Source organism: Salvelinus alpinus, chromosome 5, assembly GCF_045679555.1.
Source record: "Salvelinus alpinus chromosome 5, SLU_Salpinus.1, whole genome shotgun sequence".
Classification (NCBI taxonomy): Eukaryota; Metazoa; Chordata; class Actinopteri; order Salmoniformes; family Salmonidae; genus Salvelinus; species Salvelinus alpinus.
In genome coordinates this window covers 81,436,885-81,460,240 of record NC_092090.1, presented here as the reverse complement: position 1 = coordinate 81,460,240, position 23,356 = coordinate 81,436,885, and the positions used below count along the sequence as shown (strand labels likewise).

Genomic DNA, 23,356 nt, shown 5'->3' with positions numbered 1-23,356 from the left:
AAATAGCGCTCGAATTCCCTCACTAACTATATTCTACCACTGTTGACAGGCCTGGAACTATAGGCCAAACCACAGTTATTATGCATTGTAATGTAATGCCTTATATGATCAATAGGGAGGATTAAAGGGCAAAAAGGAAGCAGTAATTGATGTGGGAATTCAGAAATAGATGATGAGAAACAAAGCTGTCAGAGTAACTGTGGGATATAGTTGAAAAATGAAAAGTAAATCCACGTGTTAATGACTGTGGTGTTTCTGTAAGTATCTGCTGATGCAGCACTCTGTTGGATCTTTGTCACAATTGTCATTTGTATTTAATTTCCTCAAATACAGATTGTAGGTGATCACAAGCTATATCTCTTGTCCTTGGGCGAGAGAGCGAGAGAGCGATAAGCGAGAGAGAGAGAGAGAGAGAGTGTGTGTGTTTGTGTGTGTATTTGTGTGTATTTGTGTGTGTGTGTGTGTGTGTGTGTGTGTGTGTGTGTATTTGTGTGTGTGTGGGTGTGTGTGTGTGTGCCCACTCTTCTTTTCACCCCAGGTGCTCTAATTGAGTAGAGGCTTCCGTTATATAAACAAGAGGTATATCTGTAGTTGAACATGTTAATGTGGTGAAGAACAGTCAGACTGTGCTGGTTGAGAGTGATACATATTCCAGTGGGTGAGCTCTCCTCATGTCACACGTCTGACAGTGAGAGGGAGTTATTGGTATGGAGAGGCAGCTCATATTCCATAGGAGAGTCAACTCTCACCCCTCAACAATGAACAGAACATTCTCTCTGCTCTATTTCTGTATGCCGAGGTCCAAGCACATTGGTAGAAACTGTTATACATTTTAATAGCTTGCTGAATTCATCCACGTTTGTAGAGGTTTAGGAGGTGGAGAAGAGGTTTAAAGCTGCTTGGTCCAATGGGTCTAACTGCTAATGTAGGGTAATATAAAGAGAGGACACTTGAACAACAGTTGACCACTTTAGGAAGCTCAGCACCCACTCTACCTTAACCTGACCTGGACCTCAAAACTGTATTCTATCCATATAATTTAGTGTCCCCCGCAGAGCTCACCATATCTGAGATACAGTACATATATATATTTTATATGATCACCTGCATAACTTTATGAAGAAACATTTGAAGATTGTGGAAGTTAACTTCAGAAGCAGAGGCCGAGTCAGACAGCGATCACAGGCAGATAACCATTCAGAGAGACATGTTCATCAGTCATCTCTCTACTGTCATCGTCCCAGCATGAAGGAAACGTGGCTTCTGCATCTACAGTAAAGAACCTAGAATGATAAAGCTAGAATCGTTAGATGCTACATCCACTTTTGGACCTATAAATTAATGGGATATACCCATTGATTCTTGAAGAATATAACTTATAAAAGCCTCATGAGCATATTTCAACTGTCGTACCCCATCAAAATATAAGCTTGTTTAACTCCAATGTTTGTAAACAATGTAAATGTAAACAAACACTGTATAGCCTCAAAACATGATTACAACTATACATTAGTTTTGTTATTTTTTAAATTAAGGATTCTAGCTTTAACTGCAAACACCTTCTCGGATTTGGCTTGTATCTGAAGAGCTTGTACAGCACAAGAACAGTTGGAGGAGAAGGTAGAAATCGATAACTGCTATCCTCGCCTGATGGGTCCCTAATTTCCTCCCTGGCAGAGGGGGAAACAATAGCGGGCATCAATACCTTCAATTGGCGGAATGGAGGTGGGGTGGGAGACAGCGGGACACAGATCACAAGTGGGTCACCTCTCCTCCAGACACTAAATGTACCTCAATCGATTGCATAAATTCAGGCTGGTGGGAGACTGAGAACAGGTTTGGGTAGGGAGGCCAGACTGGTTTGGAATAAAAGGCAGTAACAGGGGAGGGAGAGGGGAGTGGATGTTTGAGGCCAGGTAGAGATAGGGAGGTAGAGGGAGGTATAGGTGTTTTCAATTACTGGCAAATTCAGAGCAATTTCTCCTCTTTCTGCCCAGCCCTCCCTCTGTGAGGGTGATAGGAGGCTCACATAAAACAAAGGTATGGAGGGGGTGTTTTTTCATTCGCTTGTCTCCTTTTACCTTTCTTAGTCATCTTGCAGCTTTGTATTGAGCTGAGTGTTTTTATAGAAAAGGTCAAAAACTTCAGTGTTTCAAGTTCTTTGTAGATAAGAAACTTCCTGAACATAAGAGATATACGTACACATGCATTACAGATAACAAACAGACAGGATGGAAGGAGCATATTGTTCCAATTGATAGAGCAAAAAACAGTTTTTGTTTCTGCTTTTTCTAGTCATTACAATGTGTAGCACGCAGAGGTCACAAGATTCATCTTCCATCTTAAATCATCTTTGTTCATTTTCACCACTGGTCAAGACTCTAATGTTTCCCTTTCCCTTTCCTTCTTTGTCCCTGTCTTGCTTGGGAGGCTATTTGCCATGGATGACAGAGGACGAGTTGTGGGGATGTTATTGTGCTGTCTTTGTATGCCGTTTCTACTCTTTCCATCAGTACTTCAGCTTTCCTGTTGCTGGATGTTCTTCAAATCAAATGTTATTTGTCACACGTGCCGAATACAACAGGTGTAGACCTTACAGTGAAATGCTTACGTACAAGCCCTTAACCAATAATGCTGTTTTAAGAAAACACATAAAAAAAAAGAAAATGTAATAAAAATATCAAAAATTACTTAAAAAGACAAAAAATTATTTAAATAACAAATAGTAAGAAATAAGAGTAACAAATAATTAAAGAGCAGCAGTGAATAACAATTTGATTAGCTGTTTAGGAATCTTATGGCTTGGTGGTTGAAGCTGTTTAGAAGCCTCTTGAATCTAGACTTGGCACTCTGGTACCGCTTGCCGTGCGGTAGCAGAGCGAACATTCTATGACTAGGGTGGCTGGAGTCTTTAACAATTTTTAGGGCCTTCCTCTGACACTGCCTGGTATAGAGGTCCTGGATGGCAGGAAGCTTGGCCCCGGTGATGTACTGGGCCGTATGCACTACCCTCTGTAGTGCCTTGTGGTCGGAGGCCGAGCAGTTGCCATACCAGGCAGTGATGCAACCCGTCAGGATGCTCTCGATGGTGCAGCTGTAAAACCTTTTGATGATCTGAACCTGCTCCTCTCTTAACCTGCTCCCCTACAGCCCCATCGATGAGAATGGGAGCGTGCTCGGTCCTCCTTTTCCTGTAGTCCACAATCATCTCCTTTGTCTTGATCACGTTGAGGGAGAGGTTGTGTTCTTGCACCACACGGTCAGGTCTCTGACCTCCTCCCTATAGGCTGTCTCATCATTGTCGGTGATCAGGCCTACCACTGTTGTGTCATCAGCAAACTTAATGATGGTGTTGGAGTCGTGCCTGGCCGTGCAGTCATGAGTGAACAGGGAGTACAGGAGGGGACTGAACATGCACCCCTGAGGGGCCCCTGTGTTGAGGATCAGCGTGGCGGATGTGTTGTTTACCTACCATTACCACCTGGGGGCGGCCCATCAGGAAGTCTAGGATCCAGTTGCATAGTGTTTAGTCCCAGGGTCTTTAGTTTAGTGATGCGCTTTGAGGACACTATGGTGTTGAATGCTGAGCTGTAGTCAATGAATAGGATTCTCACATAGGTGTTCCTTTTGTACAGATGTGAAAGAGCAATGTGGAGTGCAATAGAGATTGCATCATCTGTGGATCTGTTTGTGCGGTATACAAATTGGAGTGGGTCTAGGGTTTCTGGGATAATGGTGTTGATGTGAGCCATGACCAGCCTTTCAAAGCATTTCATGGCTACAGACGTGAGTGCTATGGGTCGGTAGTCATTTAGGCAGGTTACCTTAGTGTTCTTGGACATAGGGACTATCGTGGTCTGCTTGAAACATGTTGGTATTACAGACTAAGACAGGGAGTGGTTGAAAATGTCAGTGAAGACACTTGCCAGTTGGTCAGCCCGTGCTCGGAGTACACGTTCTGGTAACCTGTCTGGCCCTGCGGCCTAGTGAATGTTGATCTGTTTAAAGGTTTTACTCACATCGGCTGTGGAGAGCGTGATCACGCAGTCGTCCAGAACAGCTGATCCTCCCATGCATATTTCAGTGTTACTTGCCTCGAAGCGAGCATAGAAGTTATTTAGCTCGTCTGGTAGGCTTGTGTCACTGGGCAGCTCTCGGCTGTGCTTCCCTTTGTCGTCTGTAATAGTTTGCAAGCCCTGCCACAAGCCCTCCCGCTCCTTGAAAGCAGCAGCTCTACCCTTTAGCTTAGTGCGAATGTTGTCTGTAATCCATGGCTTCTGGTTGGGGTATGTATGTACAGTCACTGTGGGGACGACGTCCTCGATGCACTTATTGATAAAACCAATGACTGATGTGGTGTACTCTTCAATGCCATCGGAAGAATCCGGGAACATATTCCAGTCTGTGCTAGCAAAACAGTCCTGTAGTGTCAGGACCCGGTGCGAGAAACAGTCACTAAATCGGCAGAACCCAGAAGATGAGGCAGACACAGCAGTACTAGAGATGGTGGTTTAATAAAAAAATAGATATCTTCCAAAATACAAAGAAAATCCACAAAGTCGTAAAAACAGCAAGGGAAAAACAAACCTCAAAAGACTAATCCAAAATACAAAAGAACAAAACCAGAGAACCTCTGGAAAATCCAACTAGAGAAAAATATATGTTCACAATAAGGCTTGGGCTGGGGCTGGGTGCTAACATACAAACACTGAGCAAGGAACTGAGGAACACACAGGGATTAAATACTAACAAGGGAACGACATACAGGTGCAAACAATAATTAGAGCAAGGGAAAAACAAAAGGTACAAAAAAGGTGCAATGGGGACATCTAGTGACAAAAAAACAGAACAGTCCTGGCCAAAACCTGACAGAATCCCCCTCCTAGGAACGGCTCCTGACGTTCCTACCAGCCTTCTCAGGGTGGAGGGCCCTGAACTGACGAATGAGGTCAGGGTCCAGTATGTCCTTGGCAGGAACCCAGGAGCGCTCCTCGGGACCGTAGCCTTCCCAGTCCACCAGATACTGCCAGGACCGCTGCACCCGGCGGGAGTCCAGTATCCGGTGGACGGTATAAGCCGACTGGCCTCCGATGACACGGGGCGGAGGGGGAGGTCTGCCTGCCGGAATAAGGGGAGAAAAAACAACAGGTTTTAATAAAGAAATGTGAAATGTGGGATTGATTTTAAGGGATCTGGGTAAGTGCAGGCGAAAAGTAACGGGATTGACTCTCCTGGCAATCTTAAAGGGTCCGATGAATCTCTGGGACAGCTTGCGAGACTCCACCCGTAGCGGTAAGTTTTTTGTTGAGAGCCATACTCTCTGGCCGGGGTACAGGGTAGGACCGGGACGGCGACGTCTGTTGGCTTGTCGTTGGTACTGCTGTGAGGAACGCAGAAGATTAAGACGGGCCTTCTTCCACGTAAGCCGACAGCGTCTGATGAACCTCGAGGCTGAAGGCACTCTGACTTCTGCCTCCTGGTCCGGGAACAATAGAGGAGCATAGCCAAACTGACACTCGTGCGGGGATATACCAGTGGAGGAGGAGCACAAGGTGTTGTGCGCGTACTCAGCCCAAACAATGAAGGATGACCATGTGGATGGGTTGTTGGAAACCATACATCTGAGGGTGGTTTCCAGCTCCTGATTCATCCTCTCAGTTTGGCCGTTGGACTCCGGATGGTACCCTGAAGATAAACTGGCCGTGGCCCCTATGAGTTGGCAGAAGGCCTTCCAAAACCTTGAGGCGAACTGGGGACCTCTGTCGGAAACCATATCTTGCGGGATGCCAAAGACTCGGAACACATGGTTAATCACCAACTCAGCTGTTTCCTTGGCAGAAGGTAATTTGGTCAAGGGAACAAACCTGGCCGCCTTAGAAAACCTGTCGATGATGACTAGGATCGTAGTATTACCATGGGACGGAGGAAGGCCAGTAATAAAGTCCAGCGAGATATGGGACCAGGGTCGGTGGGGAATAGATAAAGGGTGAAGGAGTCCTTGAGGGCGGAGGTGAGAAGATTTGCCCTGGCAGCACACGGAACAGGCCTTGACGAAAGTGGCAACGTCTTCTTTTATGGTGGGCCACCAGAACTTACGCTGGATGAACTCCAAGGTGCGACCTACGCCCGGGTGACAGGTGAGGCGAGAGGAGTGCCCCCACAGAAGGACTTGGGACCTTGCTGCCTTGGGAACAAACAACCGATTAGCAGGACCTCCTCCAGGGCCCGGTTCGATGGCTTGAGCTTGTTTCACGGTATCCTCCACTTGCCACGAGATCGGAGCCACGATCTTAGCGGCAGGAAGAACAGTCATGTCAGTATCTTCTCGAATGGCAGGAGAGTAGACTCGTGACAAGGCATCCGGTTTGAGATTCTTCGACCCGGGTCTATAGGTGAGAATAAACTGGAATCGGCTGAAGAAAAGAGACCATCGAGCTTGTCTGGAGTTCAACCGCTTCGCCTGCTGGATATACTCCAGATTTTTGTGGTCCGTAAGCACTTGAAACGGTTGAGAAGCCCCCTCGAGCCAGTGTCTCCATTCCTTCAATGCCATCTTAACCGCTAGGAGTTCACGATCCCCCACATCGTAATTCCTCTCGGCCGGGGTAAGCCGGTGAGAGAAGAAGGCGCAAGGATGAAGCCTCTTGTCTTCACCCCTCTGAGACAGGACAGCTCCAACACCAACCTCTGATGCGTCTACCTCCACCACAAAAGGTTCATCCGCCGTCGGTAGTGTCAGGATGGGAGCAGAGAGGATGCGCTGCTTGAGTCCTTGGAAGGCCGTCTCAGCTTCTCTTCCCCACAGAAACCTTGTGTTGCCATCCTTGGTTAAAGCTGAGAGAGGGGCTGCCACCGAGCTGAAGTTCTTGATGAACTTGCGGTAGAAGTTAGTGAAGCCCAGGAAACGCTGAACTTCCTTAACGGACTTGGGGGTGGGCCAATCTGCTACCGCCCCTACCTTCTTGGGGTCCATCTGGACTCGACCGGGTTCCACTACAAATCCCAGGAACTGTACTCGAGAGGAATGGAATTCACACTTTTCCGGCTTAACGTACAAATGGCTGTCTAGGAGGCATTTGAGCACTTGTCTGACATGCTTAGTGTGTTCTTGAAGGGAGCTCGAAAAGATGAGGATGTCATCCATGTAAACAAACACGAAAATGTTAAGCATATCCCTAAGCACATCGTTTATGAGCGCTTGGAACACAGCCGGGGCGTTGGTCAGGCCGAAGGGCATCACCAAGTATTCGTAGTGACCAGTAGGCATGTTGAAAGCGGTCTTCCACTCGTCACCGGGTTTGATCCGCACAAGATGGTATGCGTTCCGCAGGTCAAGCTTAGTGAAGACCACTGCTTCCTGGAGCAGCTCAAAGGCTGTGGCCATAAGGGGTAGCGGGTAGCGGTTACGGACGGTTATGGCATTAAGTCCCCGGTAGTCGATGCAAGGACGTAATCCCCCGTCTTTTTTGGCCACAAAGAAAAACCCTGCTCCCGCCGGCGAGGTGGATGGACGCATGAGGCCTGCTGCCAGAGCGTCCTTGATGTAGGTATCCATAGCAGCTCGTTCGGGAGGAGATAGGGAAAAGATCCGACCCCTGGGGGGGCAGGTGCCCGGAAACAGGTCGATGGGGCAATCGTAAGGTCTATGGGGTGGTAGTTTGGTGGCCCTCTGTTTGCTAAATACCGGTTTGAGGTCATGGTAACACTCGGGAACTCGGGACAGGTCGATGGATTCTAGAGACTCGGGAGGGGAACTCGGGGAACTTGGGAAGATACAAGTGGCTTGGCACGTAGGACCCCACTGCTTGATAGTGCCCACAGACCAGTCGATGTGAGGGTTATGGCTGTGAAGCCAGGGGTATCCAAGGACGAGAGGGAACTCGGAACACGAGGTCAGATGAAAGTTCATCACTTCCTGGTGTTGGGAAACTGAAAGACGCAAGGGGGTAGTGACACGAGTGACAAGTCCAGATCCCAAAGGACTTCCATCCAACGTAGTAACCCTTATGGGGTCACTTAGAGGTTCAGAGGGAACGCCATTCTCCTTCGCCCAGACACCATCCATGAAGTTACCTGCGGCTCCAGAGTCTACCAAGGCTTGAAGGGGAAGCTCGTGGTTGTCCCAGGAAAGGGTAACTGGAATGAGCAGGCGGGAGTTGGATGGATGAGAGGAGGTTATGTTTCCCGTTACCGTCCTCCCAGGCCTGCACGGGAGAGTGCGTTTTCCCTGGAGCCCGGGACACGTGGAGAGGAAATGGCCCGGTTTGCCGCAATATAGACAGCATCGCTCCCTCATCCGGCGGTCTCTCTCAGCCTGGGAGATGCGTCCAACCTGCATGGGTTCCGGTGGAGTCAGCGGGGATAAAGGTGGAGACTCGGAGCTGGGACCGATAGGAGCTAGGGTGAGAGATCTACGGTTGAGCTCTCTCTCTCTCAGACGCTGGTCTATGCGTGAAGCCAACTTGATCAGGGACTCGAGGTTGTCCGGTGGTTCCCGAGTGACCAGTTCATCTTGGATGGTGTCGGAAAGACCCTTCAAAAAGCACACTGTGAGCGCCTCGTCATTCCAGCCACTCGCTGCTGCCACCGTGCGGAACTGGATGGCATAGTCCGTCACGCTGCGCCGACCTTGGCGGAGAGTCAGGAGCTGTTTGGCTGAGTCAGGACCGCTGGTAGGACCTTGAAACACTCGCTTGAATTCTTCAGCAAAGGTAGAGTAGCTGGCACAGCAGGGACTTTGGGCATCCCACACAGCAGTAGCCCAGGCTAGGGCTTTTTCCGACAGCAGGGTGATGATATATGCTATCTTGGACCGGTCGGTGGGAAATGACGAGGGTTGCAGCTCGAAGGAGAGAGAACATTGGGTGAAAAACCCCTTACAACCACTCGGATCACCTGAGAACCGTTGGGGAGGCGGCAGACGAGGTTCAGCCAGGGGGTTAACGGGCACTTGAATCTGATGAACTGGAGCAGAAGCGGTTGCAGGAGAAAGTTGATCAGAAATCTGCTTTATGGAAGTCATCATCTCCGACAGAAGTTGAGAATGTCCAGCCATTAAGGCCTCTTGCTGAACCAGAGCAGCTTCGTGACGTTGGACAGTCCCCTCGTGGTGGGACAGCATGGGAAAAAAGTCCTGGGTACTGGCTGCCTCTGGGTTCATTTTAATGGCTCAGTGTTTCTGTCAGGACCCGGTGAGAGAAGCAGTCACTAAATCGGCAGAACCCAGAAGATGAGGCAGACACAGCAGTACTAGAGATTGTGGTTTAATAAAAAAATAGATATCTTCCAAAATACAAAGAAAATCCACAAAGTGGTAAAAACAGCAAGGGAAAAACAAACCTCAAAAGACTAATCCAAAATACAAAAGAACAAAACCAGAGAACCTCTGGAAAATCCAACAAGAGAAAAATATATGTTCACAACAAGGCTTGAGCTGGGGCTGGGTGCTAACATACAAACACTGAGCAAGGAACTGAGGAACACACAGGGATTAAATACTAACAAGGGAACGACATACAGGTGCAAACAATAATTAGAGCAAGGGAAAAACAAAAGGTACAAAAAAGGTGCAATGGGGACATCTAGTGACAAAAAAACAGAACAGTCCTGGCCAAAACCTGACATGTAGTTTAGCATTGCTTTCACATTTCACAGTGAAGCTCTACATGATTCTTTCAGGTTCCAGCAAAGGCCTGAATTTTCCCAGAGAAACAACATGCGATCAAGCAGTCAAATTATAGTATTCCACTTTTCTGGTCTCAGACCAATTGAATGTGTTAATGTCTGTGTGATGCTGGGGAAGCTCTGAAAACCTCTCGGCAGGGAGAGAAGCAATGAACCAGTAGAAAGAGAGAGATATACATGTACGTGTGGTCATGGGGGGCAGATATAAGTGGATGAAAATGAGTGATGTAAAACATAATAATATCATTATTTCTTGCTCTCATCAAATTGTCCATAACGGGCAAGGTGTTTCCACAATATCCTTTGTTTGTTTTTGAAAAGGAGGAGACAGTTGTTACACTCAATCAGGTGCTGCATCAGAAAGACAAAACAGTAAACATCCTATATCTACACTATATATACAAAAGTATGTGGACAACCCTTCATATTAGTGGATTTGGCTATTTCAGCCACAACCGTTGCTGACAGATGTATAACATCGAGCACACGGCCATGCAATCTGCAGAGACAAAGATTGGCAGCAGAATGGCCCAACATCAGTGCCGACTTCACTAATGCTTTTGTGGCTGAATGTTCCAGTATCTAGTGGAACGCCTTCCCAGAAGAGTGGAGGCAGTTATAGCAGCAAAGGGGGGACTAACTCCATATTAATGCCCATCATTTTGGAATGAGATGTTCGACGAGCAGGTGTCCACATACTTTTGGTCTTGTAGTCTATTTTGTTTCACCAAGGACATAGAAACTAAAGTAAGCAACATACTCACGTACTCTCAAATACTTCAGCTCTCAACAAAAGCTGGTGTTGGAAAGCAATTATCTTGTAATCAGCTTGTCAGATGAAACTGTCAGAGTGATTTTGTTTCATCTGGTTAAACACTTTAGTTTCCCTGGCAGGGACTGAACCAACTTCAAAGGGCCCTGTAGCCTACAGTAAAACTCTAGACAGGAAGTTCCCCCCTGCAGATGTTGCCACATGAACATATGAGAGCCCTGATAGCAGGTACTATCAACGATGTCACTTCCCCTGCACCCTATCTCCTCTATGAGGAGGGGAACCATGTGACACACTCATTGTAATGTTCTAGCATTGTCTGTTGAATGTGTTGAAGAATAATAAAACACCTCTCTCATACTGCATCTATCTATGTGGAAGGATGAGGGGACTTGTCATTTTTCATATCTCCTTCTGCATGTACAGTATGTGCCAGATGGGCAAACACACAGAGCTGCTGACCATGCTACTTCAGCTGGTCTTTGTCTTCACTTATAAATCAGTGGAGTAAACAGGAGTACATGACTTAACCCTAATTGAGCCTGTAAATCTCTCTGGATAAGAGCGTCTGCTAGATGACTAAAATGTCAATGTAAATGAGTGCATTTGATTGATCCCCAAGTGCTCCATCAGATTAACGGGTACGTAGATAGTTAACACACAGGCCAGTGTAGATGCACACATGAACATGAGTGTGTCATTAAGCCATACACTGTCGCAATAAGAACCCTTTCTTTTTGTCTCTTTAAATCAACAGACAATAATTTGGTTGCAATATGCATAATCACAAGAATAAAAACAAGTGTATTGAAACCCAAAATGCTTGACAATGTGTTAAAGATAAATTATTGTTTCCATGTTGCTGGTGCCATGGCCATACAATATACTGGTTGTATATACAAAGCTGCAGGGGAGGAAGTACAAAGGAAACCATTTCCTGGTCTCTGTTATTTCAATCAATTACAAACCTACAGTATTGCAAAACCATAATTTACAGTTCAATACTGACTGCAACTCACAAGCGTCAAATCTGTTTAGTGACACACCACTGCACCCTAGTGGAAGTCCAAGTGCTTGCATGTGGCTTTTATTGCCTTGCACTCCACTGGTCAGCATTATTCCTGGTGGAGGAACAGATGGGTAGATTGGCAGACTCCCATTGGAGGAAAACAATGGTCAATAGAGGAAAGCCTTCAGCAGCTCTTAAAGCCTACTCCTCCTTACCACATTCCCCTGACTGGCACCACACAGATTACAGACAGGCTGAAAGAAGCTCACTGGAAGAAACACAATCTATGCTAAATCTGTATGTGAAGGAGTAGGATTGTTGTTGTATGTTAATCGTGATGCTGTGTGAGTGTGTGTGTGTGTTTGTGGGTGGTCTCTGAATTAAAATACCACAATCAAACATGAACGACAAATGTTTCAGAGCTAAAACTGTATAATTGTACATCTATGTAAGGCTGCACAACATCACAGTATGAAATCTGGTTTTGATGGGCAGAATCCAAAAAGAAACATTTCTGAATGGTTTTCAAAGGCAATAGCTCAGTGAAATATTAAACCTATCAACTGATTACTTTATTTTGGCCTGCCTCCTCTTTGTCTGTCTTTACCAGTATGATCTCACAGACTGTTAACGTTAACCTGTTTCTACGCTGAGCCACACACACACACACACTCTCTAAGATCTATATTTAACTTTGCTTGTGTTGGAATGGGGATGTGTATCAGAGGGTTGATGATTGTGCATATGACGCAGGAGTTCAGTGTCAGTTTCCAACAAGGCCTCTAAATTTAGCCTGGGTAAAGGCAGCAACGAGCGGACCGGTTGGCGACCCACTCCTGCTGAACTATATACTGCTTTGGACCCGCTGTTGTTCCGCCACCTGCACCACTAATTCCTTTTTGTGTTTGTGTGTGTGTGTCTTGGTACCACTTGTGTTTTGGTGGAAGGGAAGGGGTGAGTTTGAAATACTTTCTCTGTTGATTGCTAGTGTTGTTTATTGGAAATGTGCACATTTGCTGTATTAGTTGACATTTCAGAATATGTTATATTCAAATATTGTATGATATGTCTGTGTAATATAACATTAGTCTAACAAACATCATAATGGAGTTGGAGAAATGCACAGATTTGACTAACATTAACTGAAAAGCATTCCACTTGTTTTGTTTATAAAAGGTATAATAAGTGCTACATGTTTTTTTTACCCACTGTGCTGTTCAACATGTACAGTGCAGAGGTTGATGATTTCTTTGTGGTTTCAGGTGACTGGATCTCTAACCCTCTATGAGGAATTGACATTGCTGAGAGGATGGCTGATGGCAACTTGGCACAGGGACTGTTTATCTGTGAACGGTCCACTGCTCTAATGCAAGTCACAGCGTTGTGATTTGCGACAGCGAGTCAGTCAGCCCGAGGCTATGGGTCAGTCAGAGGGGCTAGAGAGCAGGGGTGGCATAAACAGCCCTGACCCCCTGGTACGAGAGGCCTATCTGATGTTACATGACTATATAAACTATGTGATTGCAGGGCCCGACGGCCACATAGGCCCACCACCTACTGCCACAGCAGCAGCCCTGCGCCATGCTGGGGATGAGCTGCTAGTTAGGTTCCCCATCTTCTTCAGGCGCTGGCCACGCGTCTTCCACGATGTGACCGAGGCCACAGCCTGCCCCATGCTCACCGCCATCCTGGATGAGCACTTTGCCACCACCACCCCCGGGGGGCGCCGACGAGACCTGGCCTGGAGTGCGGTGCTGTCTGTGTATGTGCTGGCTGGCCAGATGGCCCTGCACTGCCACGAGAGGGGCATGGAGGGAATCGTGCCCCAGCTTAAGGAGTGTGTGGGTGGTTACGTGGAGAGGGTCATCTGTCCAGAGATTCGGGACAAGGGTGGATGGGTAAGTTCACTAGTCAAGGTTCTTCACTGGCAAAGTAAGACTAAGGTCTAGATTCAATCAGATCAAGCGTTAACCAGCGATGGCAGACAGCCACATAATGGATGTTTTTGCGGCGTTGGAGCCGTCAAATCAGTGAGCAGCTGATCTTACGATCATTGTCACGAAGCCACTCCCGTTAGAAGTTCAGAACAAGAAAGTGTAAGCTATATAGAAATAATTACGCTCCAATTATAAAATCATAAAATCAAACAATGAGGGTTTTTATCAGCCTAATTGAGGTGTAGATTACAGCTCACATTCCAGGGTTCAAACTTGGTAACAAGGCTGGCTGCATGGGATTTATTTTCATGCGACTCTGCAGCCAATGGCAATGTCAGCTTTAGGTATAATGCCAGGAGCCGCTTGTGAATTTGACAACTCTAACGCAGTTCCACCTCCGACATCGCCAAAACAAGGACATCGCTTTAAAAAGGATGTCGGCTAAAGCAGATGTGATTGAATAGAGCACTAGACTACAGTTTAAAATGTTAGGTTGTCCTGTTGTTGTTGTGAATCTTAAATTCTGTTTCATTCCTGGGATCTAATCACATTTTCTGTTGTTGGCAGACAGGCTTTGTGTCCCGCTTTGGGCAGAAGCAGGACTTGGAGGGCCAGGTGAAGAAGGTGTGTTGCTGGACTCTACTACTATTGGTCACCAGTATCCTGTCCTATTTCCTGTGGAAACGAATAATATCTTAAACAACACCCCCACCTGGTGACCACAATCAGATCGCTCCAAAAGTCCCCTTATTGAATAAATATTTTCCCAAAGCATATATTTTCCAACTGTATCTCAATGTCCCACTATTGTCTATTTTAAACCATTGAGGTGTGCAATCATGCTGGTAAAAACATTACCTCAGTAATAATGTGCCAGGCAGTTATGGGACTTTGCATTAGACATTGACATAAGTTTCAGGGCTCAACAAACATACAATAGGCTCCCAGTATTAACCAGCCAGCTAGTTTACAACTGAATCATAATTCAGTAGAGATAAGCTTTTCACTGTGTCAGGTGTCAGCCAAGGACATTTGCACAACTGAAACCGAAATGCTCTATCCAACAGTTTTATTTTTCTTTTGCTGAAAATGCCCCATCCAGGCAGCCAATTCTGATTTTTTCCCCCTACATCAGATATCTTTCAGAGCTGATCTGATTGGTCAAGCGACCAATTAGTGAAAGAAAAACACCAGATATGGGCTGCTTGTGCAAACGCAGACTTTGGTTTGTCAAGTTCAACCCACAGGCATATTCTAATATTACTCATATACCTTTGACTTTGTCAGCCAAATTAGCAATAAACTTCATGATAGCCTACATGTGTATATTTATGTGTGCGCTAACATCGAAATAAGGAACTAAAGAGGGTTTATGAAACACCACTTTACTTGCCAATTTGGTCTGTCAACATCACAGGGGATAAAGTCCTTGGATAACTAGCATGGTTATTAGTGCATGTTGTGTCAGACTAAATCATAGCTTGAATGGATAACAATTGCTAATTCAAAACAGATTTACCACGAGTTTAGCTCGCTAATCAGATTTCAGAGGCATGGCAAAACATGCAAAAACCTGAGCTATGCCTCAGAGAACTAGCACGATTGTGCTGGGGAACACTGTAGCCCCTCATCTTACTATGTCTAGAAAACATACATAAATGCACCAACAGCTGCTCTACAGTTATATATGAAACTGTGATTACAATACAATAAATGCATGTCATTTGAATGTTTTCACCACTGAAAACTATTGCCTAGTTGAAGAACTGGTTGTTGTCAGAATAATGTGTGACATGTGATTACTGATGCAACCATTACATTGAGGAATACAGCACGTTAAACAAAAGAAATTTTATTGACATGTTTCTGTACAGACAAGAAATGACAGGAATAGCAGAGGTGACAAAACAAAAAGGACAGGTAATGGAACACTGGAAAGGTCAAGACTGACATGTCAGTGAATTATACATATATTTTACAAACATTTAGGCCAGCTCCTCTTCTCCCTCCTCTTCAAACTCTCCCTCCTCCTCAGCGGTGGCATCTTGGTACTGCTGGTACTCAGACACCAGGTCATTCATGTTGCTCTCAGCCTCAGTGAACTCCATCTCATCCATACCCTCTCCGGTGTACCAATGGAGGAAAGCCTTACGCCTGAACATGGCTGTGAACTGCTCTGAGATACGCTTGAACAGCTCCTGGATGGCTGTGCTGTTGCCGATGAAGGTAGCAGCCATCTTGAGGCCACGGGGAGGAATGTCGCAGACTGCAGTCTTGACATTGTTGGGGATCCATTCAACAAAGTAGCTGCTGTTCTTGTTCTGCACGTTCAGCATCTGCTCGTCTACCTCCTTCATGGACATGCGTCCACGGAAGATGGCAGCTACTGTAAGGTAGCGTCCGTGGCGGGGGTCGCAGGCGGCCATCATGTTCTTGGCATCGAACATCTGCTGGGTGAGCTCGGGAACAGTGAGGGAGCGGTACTGCTGGCTTCCCCTGCTGGTGAGGGGGGCGAAGCCAGGCATGAAGAAGTGGAGACGGGGGAAGGGCACCATGTTGACGGCCAGCTTACGGAGGTCAGCGTTGAGCTGTCCTGGGAATCGCAGGCAGGTTGTGACACCGCTCATTGTTGCCGACACCAGGTGGTTGAGGTCGCCGTAGGAGGGAGTAGTGAGTTTGAGGGTACGAAAGCAGATGTCGTAGAGAGCCTCGTTGTCAATACAGAAGGTCTCGTCAGTGTTCTCCACTAGCTGGTGGACTGACAGGGTGGCATTGTAGGGCTCCACCACAGTGTCTGATACTTTGGGTGAGGGCACCACGCTGAAGGTGTTCATGATGCGGTCGGGGTACTCTTCACGGATCTTGCTGATGAGCAGGGTGCCCATGCCAGAGCCGGTTCCACCTCCTAGTGAGTGGGTGAGCTGGAAACCTTGCAGACAGTCACAGCTCTCAGCTTCCTTCCTCACAACATCCAGGACTGAGTCCACTAGCTCAGCTCCCTCTGTGTAGTGGCCCTTGGCCCAGTTGTTTCCAGCACCACTCTGGCCTGCAAAACAAGATATTGGATAAATTATTGTAGTCTAGTGCTCTATTCAGTTCATGTACAGGCAACATTATGAATATGATACAAATACTGTACAAATATGAAGCAGAGAGACCTACCGAACACAAAGTTGTCAGGTCTGAAGATCTGGCCGAAGGGTCCAGATCTCACAGAGTCCATGGTCCCTGGCTCCAAGTCGACAAGCACGGCACGAGGCACGTATTTACCACCTAGACAACCAGGAGGAAAATAAAGATCAATGTCAGAACCACACATAATCAATTGGGAGGGATAAGGAATTTGACAAATGTGGTTATACATTAGACGAACAAGGCTTACCTGAGGCTTCATTGTAGTAGACGTTGATCCTGTCGAGCTGAAGGTCACTGTCCCCATGGTATGTACCAGTTGGGTCAATGCCATGTTCGTCACTGATCACCTCCCAGAACTGCAAGAAGAGCATTCGGATTTAGTCTACAGCGCAAAATAGAATTCATATCAGGTAGGCTAATATGCCATTCAAAGTGTGATCCGTTAATCAAATGCGTGGTAGGCCTATGCAGTTATTAGATTGTTTCAATATTCCATTTGATTACGTCAATGGATCAATTCGACTATATTGCATGGTTCATTATAGGTACATACAATGTATGGTTAGGTATCTGGAATGAAAATCTCCCTCCCGTAAAATTCCGCGCGCGCGGCATGACCTCCGATTGGCTGAAATCCATTAGCAAAGGTTTTGAAAATGTCGAATACGTCACTTGATGAAACACCGCTCACATCCGCCAAAAACCGGGCGCGGCGCGCTGTCAACGATACGAATGTGGGTCATAATATGGGATTGAACAAATTTCCCATTCCCCCCCAAGAAATATGTTTATTACGACAATAACCGAAATGTAGTCGCTATTTAACAGATTACTTGGAATATGGCATTTGGCATGACTGAGGCCTACTTCCCCTTTTGCGCATTGCAGTAGGGCGAGTAAATTGTGGTTATCTATACCCACATTTAATCGATCAATTTTACATTTAATAAAACAATTTCTTAATACACATTTTCATGTATATTGTCTCACTCGCCAGTAGTCTACAGTGTAAGGATCATTCCAGTCCAAATAAAACCGGTCGAATAAAAATAGAGTAGCGCATAAAAATAATACCAATAACACCCCCCACCCCCCCCAATCAAAACAATAACGGTAATCAATATAGGTTAGGAATATTAATTGCTTGCATTTCCATTAACAATACAGTTCTTTGGGTGTGGTTAACTGAACACGCATACAAAGAAACTGCGATTTTGCGCTCAGTTATTTATCGCACGATTTGCATCAAATTAATAAAACAGATGACAAACCTTAGCTCCGATCTGGTTTCCACACTGACCAGCCTGAAGATGCACGATTTCCCTCATTTTTGCTTTGGAGGTAGAACAACTCTTATGCCAATAAAAACCAGAGGCTTGGCTTCCTTTCTTAGAGTGCGCGAAAAGAATAGTCTCCCTGACTATATAGGAGGACTTTGTGCACGCCCCTTAGAATCTATGTCACCAAATCTGACAAATCTATTGGCTAATATTTCTCAGACCCAATTATTGACACACTTATAGACCAATCATATTCACAAGGAATGATTTTCATTGGCCTCTTCTGACTATCAATCAAATATACGCAAACGTGTGATCCTCACATAATCTTGAAGATTTGTCCTACATCCTTTATGCCGGCTAAAATCATATCTCATTTTAAACTATACTTTCTTTACCATATTTTGATCCAATAAACCACATAGAGTACATGATTAAGAGAGGCACCTGTTGACTATTTAAAATATGTGAAACCTTTTCACATAAAATGGTACAACTAAGAACAACCTCACAGATGTCATGTAAATCCACGTGGCTCATTGTTACGTTGTAACCATTCCTGGCAGAATTATTTCAGCTTCTTGGGGGTGAAACATAGCTATTTCGTTTCTCGATTTACATTTTGTCACATGAAATGTATCCAACATCATGTCACATGTTTTCTGTCAATAAAGGGATCTAATATGTCATCAAAGATATGTCAGTTGTTTTGTTATCATAACACAACATAGTCTACAGCCTTTGGTACTGTCCCGGAAACCTGCGATTAGATTATATGTACCCAGAGTCATTTATATCCCTAATTCTTATCGTTGTTGTTACATATTTCTGAATATGGGCGCCTCCCTTTTTGCGCATTGTAAAACATGGCTGCCTGGGCTGTGTCAGGGCTTTACAGACAGACTACTTGACTGCTCCTTTCCCCTTACAGGCCACAGTGAGAACTTCACAACAGGATTATTATATTTTAACAAATCCTGCATATACATAGTCTATTGTTGTGAATGAATCCATGTCTGATTTATATAACGTCAATGTATTACCATTTCCAACAGATGACTCTGACCTGGGGCCCCATTGTAACCATCTCCTTGGTATGTATTACTGATCACAACATAGTCCAGTCATGAAGTGACAGACAGTCCAATAAAATGTTTAATCTTCCATGTTCAATTGTATTAATCTTTGTACTGACATAGTCTTAATTATATAATATGAAACAACACATAAATAGAGCAATGAAACAGCTGAAATCCAATTTAGCATGAGATGGGGAGGTTGGGCTATTGATCTCAACACCAGCGAGACAGACACTGTCTGGAAGGATGAACAAAACAGGGAGAGGTGTGGCAGCAGCAGAGAAAGCGAGTGGGCTTGGGAGGGGAGCAGTGCATGCCTGTTTTAAAGAGTGCTGGAATTAGGGTAGGGGGGTTTATTGATAGTTAATATGTGTGCCAAGGGGAGAATGTGTCTGAGACGCCAGCGCTCGCCTCCTGCATGGGCAAAGTAGCTGTGCACTGAAGGACAGAGGAGAGACACCCAGCTGATTCTGTTAGTTTGGACCAATAGCCATTGAACAGACCTTTGTGGAGGACCTATAGGGGCTTTACCTTGAGTCTGGTGATCCATACCCATTCAGCTCTTACCACTGTATCCATAACATGCATTTTCATGTAGATTAAACCTATAGAGTTGTCAAGGTGTAGGGATAAGAGCTCTGTGTGTGGAATGAATAGCCATACTCAGAAACAAAGGGCCTAGTTTCAATCTCATTACAGCACAGTAAGTGCATACAGTCCATTCTCACAGCATAGGCAGCCTTTGCAGAGACATCGCTGCTGTGTTCACTCTGTAACTGGGTCATCATACAGTGTACTCTCAGTTTGATACAGCACACAATGACAGAATACTAGGAACACCTTCCTATTATTGAGTGGAAGAGCAGGTGTTCCTATTGTTTTGTACACTCAGTGTATATACAGAATACTTTTTTAAATTTAACTAGGCAAGGCAGTTAAGAACAAATTCTTATTTACAATGACAGCCTAGGAACAGTGGGTTAACTGCCTTGTTCAGGGGCAGAACAACAGATTTTTACCCTGTCAGCTCAGGGATTCGATCTTCCAACCTTCCGGTCACTAGTCCAACGCTCTAACCACTAGGCTACCTGCCGCCCCTTTTCATGTAAAGTGAATGTGGAGCCCTGTCTAACTCTTCCTCACACCTGCATTCTTCCTCCACGGTAGTGTCTAGTCACAGACGACAGGGAAAGGGAGGGTGTGTTAATAGTAACAAAGGGGGAGAGAGTGGGGCTTTCTTGTGAGGACTGGAAGAAGGTGAGCCTGAGGAGAGACAAAAGGAATCATTCACAAATACATTTCCTGAGTAACATCCTATACAGTGGAAGCAGCTCATTATGGTTTCATACAACACCTTTCCCATACCATCCTCTGTTTGGGCACACACATCCACATTCTATTTCTATCTCAGCCTTTTTAATCTCAAGACAGGACTGGAGGTGTGAGATTTCCTTTTGATTCAAACCATTTTTATCCCTCTGCAGTAAATTAATTATTCATCTAACTTTGAAGGGGAATAGAGTCTGACTGTACACTAAGTGGTATGATGTCATGTGATGTGAGGCTGAGCGTGTCTACTGCACATCGGCATAAAAACATCTCCGAGTCAAATTGAGGGCATTTGCTGTCCTCGGCTCTTTATGGACTCATTTATGGACATAATGTCACCTCATTATATGCTTCTAGTAACTTGCAGCTTGGCTGTCCCACTAGACTAGAGCTCCCCAGAAGGTTGATGGTTAAATTACCCTGCCCTTACTCAGCATCTTCCCTACATCTTCAGTAGACTACTGCATCCTCTGTGTACTGCCAGATAGTGTAGCAGACAGTGGTACACTACACCCATAGAAAAACGATTACAACTGTAGATATAACAGAATCAGTATTATACTGTATCTCTATGACTTGACTACACTATTCTCAGGGTAGAGTGTGAGGAAGAGTTAGACAGAGCTCCACATTCACGTTACATAACAAAGAGACCATGACTGTGCAAAAAAGACACCCTGGCAGAATGCAAATGCTAGCTAGTGTCAGCTACAATAGTTACTGTGTTGCAGTGGGCATGTTGTGATGCTATTCAAGAACTGTGTTTTCTAGCAGCGAGGAACAAGTACACACAAGTCAATTTATAAATGTATGCTGATTTGCAACAAATTGGCAGTAGAATTCTTAAGCACTGTAAAGTACTTGCCACGCCCTGCCCAGTCCAGCATATTGGTACAGACAGATGCCTACTCTCTACAAGAGGGTTCTACCAACAATTATTTGGGCAAGATTTGGGTAACATTTAGAATTTCCAGTGAATATCTGACATCTTTGTAAAGTTTCATTGCAGAACAGCAGAAATCAGAGGTGGTCTTCCCTGGCCTGGCCTATACAGTAGAATTGTGGGTGAGCGGGTGGAATGGGCGTGTGGTTAATAATGCAGGCCAGGTGTTGGACAGGAACAGCTGTGTCTCACGCTGATTGTGTACTGTACAGTATGTCTGCTGATGGAGCCCAGTGATTCAGACATATCAGGTTACTCTCCTCAGTATTTACATTTACTCTGGAATGCTGTTACAATAAATGGCTGTGTCTGATCCTGATCTCTCATAGCATAGTAAGCTGTGTATCACCATATCTGTCCCTAATGAAGAGTAACAATCTGTGAGTGAATGGGTGGGATTCACTATTGTAAGAGCAAGAGGGGGAGGGGCACTCCTTCAGTGGTAGGCTAGGCTGCATTGTGAATAATGGAACAGTGCCCAGATGCAGAGAGGGAATACATAATTCTTCCATTGATTTTCCTGAGATTGGCCAAGCATGCTATCCTTCTGTGCTTTTCTCTCTTCTCACTGTCTCCATGGCTGGTCCACTGGGAGAACAGTCAGTCAGGAAGCACAGCTGATGCTAACGCTGCCAGACACTCAGCTCCAGACTATGCAGCACATCCACTGAGCTTACTGATGATGATGATGCATACGCAGAGAACATACAGTCAGCTGTGGCCCGGGGAAGTCCAGACCTCCGCTGTGACACTTATCAACACAGGCTATCACATCGCTGGCAATATACTATGCTGGTTATGTACTGGGCTATCACTGCCACTGGCTGAATGACTGAGTGGGATAATGATGGTGGCTGAGATGGAAGATAATTGGTGTGGTAATGGTAGAACAAAATGGGGGATGGGTTTGTATTGATTAAGGATGAGTCACTGGATCAATTTGGATTTATAGCCTTCTGGAGGGGGGTGAAGTAATACTACTGCATCACTCATTTAGGGATTTTGAGATGAAAGTAGATGCGTTCTTTGCCAAAAACAATATAAATACATTTTCAAGATATCTTGTAATAAATACTGGCCCACTAGACAGCACTTAGCGACAGCCTCATAATCTGGTTTTATGGTTGGATGTGACAGAGCATGTTTTGAGATGTTTATGAGATGTTGAGATGGGTCAAATCATTTTGATCAATCCTGGGAGTGTTCATTCATTAATACATTACATTTGCACTCTTTCAAGTGAGTCTTTAATCAAATGAATGTGGTTTACAAATCAAATGTGGTTTTCTCTGTGGTGTTCTTTCCTTTTTTCTAAGAACTGGGATTCTCTCTAAATGGTTTAAATTAGCTCTATAGTAGTGACATTGATTTGAATCAATCAATCAATGATTTCAATAAATAAATATTGCCTACCTTTTCTAGTGTTTTATGTAAGCATATTGGACACTACTACAGTCACCCATAATGAAACAGTGGGTAATGGGATATGGGTAAACCAGTCTTGAAACTGTTACCAAAAGATTACAATCTCTGGGACAGCATCCAAACAGATGCTCATTTGGTATGATGATCTTTTTCAGAGGCCTGCTACTGGAGGCAGCTGCTAAGCAGTCCATTGTGTGTTCGACTCCATACCACCCCCTTATTACAGGCCAACTCCCAACACTTCCGGAGAGCAATAACGTTCCAATCATCTACTGCCATCTTCTGGCTGTATTGAAAACCAGTGTCATGTTTATTGATTATTGGAAAAATACATCCCAGGAGACTGGCGATCTTGTATGAATTCACAATTTCCAATAGATCCATATTTGGGTGTTTTGGTTCGTCAAAACAAACCTTGATGAAGGTCTATTAAAAACTATAATGAGAAATTGAAGAACATGAAATTAACCATGAGTATGATCATGCTGAATCATTTCAATGTGTTAGATGTAGGGTTTTACTTCCTGTTTTCTCTGACTAGCAGTGTCCCTGTTTCCTAGTGACTATCATCTTGCTGCCTAGTGACTATAATGTTGTTGCCTAGTGACTATCATCTTGTTGCCTAGTGACTATCATCTTGGTTTTGAATTAAGTGAACTCCAACTGTCTCAAGAGGGAATATTGTAGGTTTATCTTATGACAGCATTACATTTCAACACAGATATCTTATAAAGCAAAAGCAAACCTTTATTTTTCTATTTAG

General features: G+C 45.0%; 2 protein-coding genes across 3 annotated transcripts; one reads left to right on the top strand and one right to left on the bottom strand.

Annotated features, from left to right (window-relative positions):
• The first annotated feature begins 12,224 nt into the window (after nt 1-12,224).
• Nucleotides 12,225-14,176, top strand: bcl2l16 (BCL2 like 16). 2 transcript variants are annotated; one of them, XM_071403637.1, is made up of 3 exons: nt 12,225-12,419; nt 12,728-13,363; nt 13,970-14,176. In XM_071403637.1, exons 2-3 carry the CDS (start codon nt 12,884-12,886, stop codon nt 14,099-14,101), a joined length of 612 nt encoding a protein of 203 aa, XP_071259738.1. In that variant the 5' UTR covers nt 12,225-12,419; nt 12,728-12,883; the 3' UTR covers nt 14,102-14,176. The 2 variants fall into 2 exon arrangements, with proteins under 2 accessions (XP_071259738.1, XP_071259739.1); XM_071403638.1 differs by having other exon boundaries at nt 12,277-12,419; nt 13,974-14,176.
• A 1,062-nt stretch (nt 14,177-15,238) lies between these two features.
• Nucleotides 15,239-17,961, bottom strand: LOC139576970 (tubulin beta-1 chain). Its single transcript, XM_071403636.1, has 4 exons — nt 17,809-17,961; nt 16,785-16,893; nt 16,565-16,675; nt 15,239-16,448 (listed from the first exon to the last, which is right to left on the bottom strand). Exons 1-4 carry the CDS (start codon nt 17,863-17,865, stop codon nt 15,388-15,390), a joined length of 1,338 nt encoding a protein of 445 aa, XP_071259737.1. The 5' UTR covers nt 17,866-17,961; the 3' UTR covers nt 15,239-15,387.
• Between the last annotated feature and the right edge of the window lie 5,395 nt (nt 17,962-23,356).

What these genes read in the sequence shown, in the direction of transcription:
- bcl2l16 (XM_071403637.1), top strand. Translation starts at nt 12,884, where the DNA reads ATGGGTCAGTCAGAGGGGCTAGAGAGCAGGGGTGGCATAAACAGCCCT. An exon ending in TTCGGGACAAGGGTGGATGG is followed by an intron (nt 13,364 to 13,969) that starts GTAAGTTCACTA and finishes TGTTGTTGGCAG; the next exon opens with ACAGGCTTTGTGTCCCGCTT.
- LOC139576970 (XM_071403636.1), bottom strand. Translation starts at nt 17,865, where the DNA reads ATGAGGGAAATCGTGCATCTTCAGGCTGGTCAGTGTGGAAACCAGATC. An exon ending in GAAACCAGATCGGAGCTAAG is followed by an intron (nt 16,894 to 17,808) that starts GTTTGTCATCTG and finishes CTCTTCTTGCAG; the next exon opens with TTCTGGGAGGTGATCAGTGA. An exon ending in CTACTACAATGAAGCCTCAG is followed by an intron (nt 16,676 to 16,784) that starts GTAAGCCTTGTT and finishes CTGGTTGTCTAG; the next exon opens with GTGGTAAATACGTGCCTCGT.